Source organism: Terrapene carolina, unplaced genomic scaffold (genome assembly GCF_002925995.2).
Source record: "Terrapene carolina triunguis isolate 2854851 unplaced genomic scaffold, T_m_triunguis-2.0 Scaffold95, whole genome shotgun sequence".
In the NCBI taxonomy this organism is placed as follows: Eukaryota; Metazoa; Chordata; order Testudines; family Emydidae; genus Terrapene; species Terrapene triunguis.
Window position 1 is genome coordinate 14,871,992 of NW_020664446.1, and position 7,723 is coordinate 14,879,714.

The 7,723-nt window shown below is 47.3% G+C and overlaps 1 protein-coding gene across 1 annotated transcript in view; it reads right to left on the bottom strand.

Moving 5' to 3' along the window:
* The window catches only part of PDZD8 (PDZ domain containing 8), a 128,905-nt gene extending 121,764 nt beyond the window's left edge, over positions 1–7,141 (bottom strand). Inside the window, exon 1 of the mRNA XM_026651054.2 lies at positions 6,111–7,141. Within this exon, the coding sequence (XP_026506839.1) occupies positions 6,111–7,000 (890 nt within the window). The 5' untranslated portion in view covers positions 7,001–7,141. The remainder of the gene's footprint in view (positions 1–6,110) is intronic.
* Positions 7,142–7,723: the final 582 nt, after the last annotated feature.

Below are 7,723 nucleotides of genomic sequence, written 5' to 3' on the forward strand. Positions count from 1 at the left end.
TGGATTGACTGGCCCAATTGCCACCTGCACAAATCAATACAACCAGCACACACAACAAACAAAAATACCTACACTGCTCAGTGCAGCACATGCCCCACATCTGCCACCTGCGCAAACCTTCCAGGATTGTCACTCTGAAGACCAGAATTTCTGTTGAGTCAGTGTCCAGTGATAGAAAAAGCTACAAGCATAATATAATATAATAATAATAATAATATATGGAGATATACCTATCTCGTAGAACTGGAAGGGACCTTGAAGGTCATCGAGTCCAGTCCCCTGCCTTCACTATCAGTACCAAGTACTGTCCCTGATAGTTTCCCTCCCCCCGATCCCTAAATGGTCCCCTCTAGGATTGAACTCACAACCCTGGGTTTTGCAGGCCAATGCTCAAACCACTGAGCTATCCCTCCCCCCAGGTTGGGGACCTTTTGTTTAGAATATCACCAGGTACAATCATCTCCAGTCCCTGTGATTACCAGATGGAATGCTGGAATCCAAGGATTCTCCAGCAGTTGGAACATGACAGCTTACCAAAGAAAATGGGAGTAACATCCACATGGCGTAACAAAGAGGTGGTTGTTCCTCCAGCTGGGAGGCAGGTCTGTGGACAAACTTTGGGGGACATGTACAAACAGCAATATTGCTCGCTACAACACAGCACATAGAAACAAGAGCCCCTCAATTTGGGCTTTTTTAAACACAGAAGATTTTACAAATTACACACATGACAGTCCGGCTTTCAGTTACCTTTAAAATAAGTCTGTCAACATCAACCTTAAACAATTCAACATTTGTATTTCTTATGTGTCAAATTATGCTCTTGGTGAATAAGCACCACAATGATAAGACTTAATAAAACTGCAATTTTCTGCTGGACAGTTCCACTTTTTTTCTGGATGACAATCTAGAATCGCATCCAATAAAGAATAGCCAGCCTAAGAAATTCAACATTAAAATAAACTATATCGTTATGAACAGATTGTTAAAGTTATATATCTGTTAAAAATCAGAAAAGACTCAAAGAGAGGCAAAAGCCTTTTTTTAGATTACATAAGAGGAGAGATGATTTGTAAAGAGTCGTATCAATAACTGTTCATTACAACTTTATTCATATTTGGAAAAAACAGAAGTAGGCTGTGTAGTTATTTGCCTGTAAAACACTTAGTAATCACAGATGTATTGGAGCATAAGCTTTCGTGGGTGAATACCCACTTCGTCAGACGCATGCTCCAATATACTCCAATACATTGTTAGTCTATAAGGTGCCACAGGACTCTTTTTTGCTTTTTATAGATCCAGACTAACACGGCTACCCCTCTGCTACTTAGTAATCACAAAAGATTAAGTAAAAATGAATGAAAACTTTTAGTTTACACAAGCTTTATCAGGACAGTCAGAATAGACTGCAGACTATCGCAGGGGCTCTCAATTTCTGTCATGGGGGGGCCATACCCTAATAAAGATATTGTTTGAATGACCATTTCAACAATCCATTAACAATTGTCTAGACCTCCTCTCTTGTCATTGGCCATCAAATATCTCTGTAGCATCTATAGCAGTTGCTTACTTACAAATAGTATTTTTTTTAAAGTGTACTTTTAGCTTCTTTAAATGTTATTTAACAGCTGGAAACAAGATAGGACAACTTTGAGGCCTGCAATTTGGAAATTACCGAGCCAAAATAATGTCCCCTTTTTAAATGGTTCAAAAGAGAACTCCTTGTATGCTAACATCTTCTCTTTCTAAGGCCTGGTTTAAACCTAAAACTTATACCGACCCAGCTACATCGCTCAGGGGTCTGAAAAATTCACATCCGAGACACATAGGGTATGTCTACACAGCAATTCGACACCCACAGCTGGCCGGTGCCAATTGACTCATGGTCAGACTAAGGGGCTGTTTAATTGCAGCATAGATGTTTGGGTTTGGGCTACTACCCCACCTCACAGGGTCCTAGAGCCCAGGCTCCAGCCCAAGCTTGAACGTCTACACCACAATTAAACAGCCCGTTAGCCCAAGTCAGCTGGCATGGGCCAGCCACAGGTTTTTAATTGCAACATAGACATACCCATAGTTATGCCAACCTAAGCCTGGGTATAGACACAGCTGGGTTGACAGAAGAAGTCTTCAGTTGACACAGCCACTACCTCTTGAGGGGGTGGATTTATTACAGCAACAGAAAAACTCCTCCCGTCTGTAGCAAGCGTCTATTACAGTGGTGTAGCCGCAGCACTGCAGCTGTGCTGCTATAGAGCTTTTAGTGTAGACATAGCCTAAGACTATTACTATTACAACTATTCAATTATTTGTTTGCAAAACTCCTAGAGTGAAGGTGGGGAGGGGAAAGCCACGGAAAGGGCTTGAACTGCAAACAACATACTGCTTGTTAAATATTTAACCAATAATATTTTAAATGACAAAAGAGAGGCGGGGACAAATACATTCCATACAGATGAGAAATTATTGAATGTTTACGTCAGGAAAAATTTATCTGGCTTCCTCCCAAACACTGAAAAATTGTATAAAAGAATAAATTAGCATAAATATCTGAATCACAGGTTCAGTGTTTTGCCTTCTTTTAAAGAAATTTAAAACATGAAATGCCAAATAAGAAAGATTACTTTTGTAAAACTGTTATCATCTATGAGGCAGTGTGGTTTAGAGTTGAGAACAGTATTAGAACTCCTGGGCCCCTGTCCCAATAACCATTGACATTGTGCTACCTTGGGGAAAAACTTTTGTGCTTCAGGTTTAACCCTCTGTATATGGGGGTCAACACTATACACACAGATTGCGCTCTAAGTTTTAAGTTTCAATGTCCATAAAGCACATTCAAATCTCTTGAGGAAACAGTCTTATATACAGGAGTGGATATTTTGTTACTCAACACCTACTAGCCTGTGTACTAAGTCTTCAAGCCAGGGTGAAAAATTGCTAAGCTACCATGACACTTTCAAAGCCAAACTCCCTGCTATTTAAGGGAATAACTATTTCGTTTTTAATATTTTATTGGATTGTATTTTTTTTAAATTAGGTTCCAAAATTTCTTAGACTTTCCTTCCCTGAAATTCATTCTCTTCTTTCCTGTAACATATCATGCCATACCTTTCCTGCATTTCTTTCAGTGTCAGTTACCTTTTCTCCCCCACCCCTTCTCCACATTCATCTCTCTTTCTTACTGAGGGCATGGCTACGCTTGCAAACGTAGAGCGCTAGGAGTTAAACCCGCCTTCGGAGAGCGCAGTAGGGAAAGCGCTGCAGCCTGTCCACACTGACAGCTTCAAGCGCACTGGCGTGGCCACATTTGCGGCACTTGCAGTGGCATTGGGAGCGGTGCATTATGGGCAGCTATCCCAGCATGCAAGTGACTGCAACGTGCTTTTCAAATGAGGGGGTGGGGAGCAGTGTGACAGGGAGTGTGTTGTATGTATGTGGGGGGAGAGAGAGTGAGTTTTTGGGGGGCTGAGGACATGTCAGCATGCTATCTTGTAAGTTCAGACAGCAGCAGACCCTCCCTCCCCCCTCTCTCTCACACACAGCATTCCACACTAATCTGTCTCAGAGCACACTTATCTTATCTCGAAGCAGATAAGCAGCCGGCTGTCAGAAACAGAGCTTTCAAACGGCATATCCGCATTCCTACAGTGAGTTCAAAAGAATGAGAAGAGTGGCCACTTGACTTAAGGGGATTATGGGACGTTTCCGGAGGCTGATCAGAGCACAGTAATGCAACACCTCGTCCACACTGGCGCTGCGGCACTCCAGCGGAGGCGAAGCAAACGTTATTTCACTCGCCAAGATGGAGTACCAGCAGCGCTGTAGGCGTGGAGTCAGAGCGCTCTACGTGCCTTGCCAGTGTGGACGGGTAGTGAGCTAGTGCGCCCAGGGCTCCTTTATTGCACTGTTATTCACAAGTGTAGCCAAGCCCTAAATTTTGTGCTCTACCTCTGCCCAGTATTTTCCGTCACTCAGAATTCTCTTTTCAAAGTCCATCTCCCCTCCACCACAACATACTCCTCTTTCTTAACTTATCACTTTCTTTCTTTCTCTCTCACCCGCACTCACAATCCTAACCCAGTAGCTCTCATGCACAGGATTTGAAAAATTCCCATGACATCTAATATCTTGGACTGAATGAGGAGAGGGGCCTCCACTATCCAGGGGCACCTCCCAAGTAAGATGCAAGACCCCTTCCACAACTGCTTGAAGAGGGGAGTGAGCCATCACTGACCTACACACAGACACTCTAGCAACTGGAAGGAAGAAGGGAGGAGAATGTTCTCTCCTCCCTCCTCACTTTGCTGCAAGTGGTTGTTGAAGTCAGTGGGGGCCTTACTGCCCTAGTCTTCAGAGAATAAGGTCAGAAGGGACCACCATCATGATCATCTAGTCTGACCTGCACGTTGCAGAACCTCACCCACCCTCTGCTGAAATAGACCCTAACCTCTAAGTTACTGGAATCCTCAAATCATGGTTTAAAGTCTCTGTTTTAGGTCCTTTTCCACAACCAGTAGCTCAAGTCCCTTTCCCAAACTGCAACTGTACGAAACTGACCTGATTCTTGTGAATTTCACTGTTGTCCACAATGTTCCAATAGCAGCCCTTAAAGCTGACAAGCTTCCAGTCAGTTTTCATTTTGCTGCACTGTGGGAATGCTATGAGTAACAGCTGAAGTACTGGAAGTGTCTGTCTGAAGACTCAGGAAGACCCAACCACATTGGTTTAGACTTGAGTCAGACTTTCTAAGTTATATTCACAACCATAAAGCCTCTAAATTGTTAAGAGAATTAAGTTTCTGATATGGCATTTACCCTGAGAAGTTTCTTACCTGCCCTGCTTTTGTGGATTTTCCACACCCTAGATCATTTTCCACATATATACAGTCACACAAGCTTAGCATAATGTGTAACAAAAAATAGACAGGAAAGGCTTTTAAAGCCATCTCCTCAACGTAAAAATTAAATATACTTTAGAATTAAGATGGACCTCTTCAGTGATTCCTTTGTGTGGCTTCCCCTGAGAGGAACTTTACAGAGGTCTTAGTGCTGAGGAATCAAGTAAACAGGGTCACATTAACAACAAGGAGTCTGGTGGCACCTTAAAGACTAACTTTAAGGTGCCACCAGACTCCTTGTTGTTTTTGTAGATACAGACTAACACGGCTATCCCCTGATACTTGACACCATGCAAGGGTCACATTAATATATTTAGCAAGTAATCATGCAAACTATAGAAGAACATACAGGTGGATGGGAGGACAAATGTGTTCCCTAAGACTGGTAAGTAACTGATCACTTGGATTCTTCCACTACAGATAAATCACTGGACATCCCATTATATGCAAAACTGCAGTGTGTATAAATCAGATAGAAGGTGCTCTTCACACTCCTTTACTACAAGAAAGACAAAGTTGACACTAGAAAATACCATGATGGCAGCTTGAGTAGCGAGCAGTAGTCCCCATGTAACTCTTAGACCTGCACAAGGGCAGATGGAGGGGCTGGAGGAGCAGGGGGAAGCAGCAATGAACTGGAGGAAAAAAGATAATATTTTGCACTTTTACAGAACCTTTCAGAGAATATCAAAGCACTTTACAGTGAGTGAATTAGTTCCTGCCTCACGTGAGAATTACTGTCCCTGTTTTTTAAGATAGGAAATGTAAGGCCAAGTGACTTGCCCATGGTCGCACAGTCAGTCAATAGCAGATCCTGGAACAAAGCCCACATATTCCAACTTTGCATCCTGTGCTTTAGCCACAAGGCCATCCTTCTACATTCCAAAGAGGTAGCATAGAGCAAGTGGATAAGGCACTGGCTGGGAGTTGGGATACCTGGGTTCTATCACCTGTTCTATCATTAATTTACTATCTGATCTTGGACCACACTGTGTGCTTCACGTTCTTCATCTGTAAAACAATGAAAGTGATACTAATTCACCTTTACAACATGCTTTGAGATCACAAGATGAAAGATACTATACAAGTGTCATTGTCATATGCCTGGAAAAGTGCCAATAAAAACCTTTCCTTATCTGTGAGTACATGACAGGCATTTGAATGCAGCCTGTCCCAAGGTAACTGCAGGGAAGAGGGGCACATGGCACCTTACCTGATTTTATAATTGGGTAAGGTGTGCTTGCGCTTGATGACCTTCTTGAACTGGTTGACGATGATAGAAGTGAGCTGGGGCATGGGCCTCCCCTCAAACTGGGATTTCACCTCAAAGCCTATCACAGGATCATCCATGAAAGAAAAGGACCAGTGCGTGAAGGGCAAGCGGGTGAAGACCAGTCTCAGCTTCCCCATCACCCGGGAGATCTTGACGAAGAGGTAAGCCGACTTGCCAAAGACCAGGTCCGCATCGATGGCTAGGTGGAAGCCACCATTATACTCCAGGTCCACCTCGAAGCCCAGTTCCTCGGGGCAGCCCTCATCACTGCAGATCACTGGCCGGATGAGCTTGATGGATTTGAAGATGGGCACCACGTCGCCCAGCGACACATCCCTGAGGCTGAGCCCCTCCAGCACCTTGCCCGTCATCTTGGTCTGCAGCAGCTCCTCGAACTCCACCTTGATCTTCTTGGTGACCCAGTGCCTGACCAGGGAGGTGTCCCTGAGCTCCCTGAAGAGGAAGAGGCAGATGGCATTGAGGAAGTAGCAGGTCTCCTCTCGGGAGGAAGGGGGCGCAGGGGGCTCTTGCTGCTGCTGCTGCTTGGCGCCGGGCTCAGCCTGGGGCTTGGCGGCGCCCGGGGAGGGGGTAGCAGCGGAGGCGGAGGCAGGGGCAGGCTCCTGGGGCTGATGGCTGCCCGCCGGGTCTGAGCCGTGGAAATAGTCCCTGAGGCTGTGGTCAGGCAGGACCCTGGCGAAGAAGAGGCCGCTGGGGGCTCTGGCCACCCCGGGGGGCTCCGGCTTCCTCCTGTAGAGCAGCAGCAGCTGGAGCAGCAGCGTGATGCAGGAACCGGCCAGAGCCGAGATCAGGATCACATAGACCAGCAGCATCTCCGCCTCGACGCCCGCCAGGCGCGCACCTGGGCACGGGCTCCCCCCTCACACCAGCGCCGCCGCCTCCATCTTGTGGGCATGGAGCTGGGGCAGGTGCGGAGGGGCTGGGAACGGGGCGGGGGAGGCGCAGCCTCCGCCTGAGTCCGCCCGAGACACCCGCGCGGCTCCTCTGCGGTCCGCTCCGCCTCACACAGCAGCAGCCAGCTGCCGCCTCATCCGGGTCTCACCTCCCGCCCCCAGCCGGGCGGAGAAACCAACGGCCGCTTCCCTCCCCGTCCCCCCGGATTGGAGGAGAGAGGAGGGCCTTACCCCGTACGTCACAGGGCACGGCGTCCTGCGCGGTGACGTCATAACACCGCCGGTAGGAGGGGCTTGGGGAGGAGCGGTGCGTGTGCGCGCGACGCCCGGCCGCAAGTTGGGCAGCGTGCGCCGGGGGGGGGGGGCTGGCTGCCTGCTGGTGCTGCGGGCAGTGCCAAGGAATTAGCGCACTACGCCCTGCAGCTGCCCACCTCTGCCCGTCACTCCCAGGACCCCCTCCCCGCTCAGGACTAGGCACCGCTCCCAACCCCTGCAGTTCACTCTCTGCCATGTTTATTACACCCAGGCAGTCCCTTTCGGCACGCTTTGCACAGGCGCTGGAGACGGGCCAAAATGCTGTTTTCTCAGTGTTCCTTTGCCCCTCTAGCCTTTGCATCCGCCCTTGAGCAGGAGGTTCGAGAG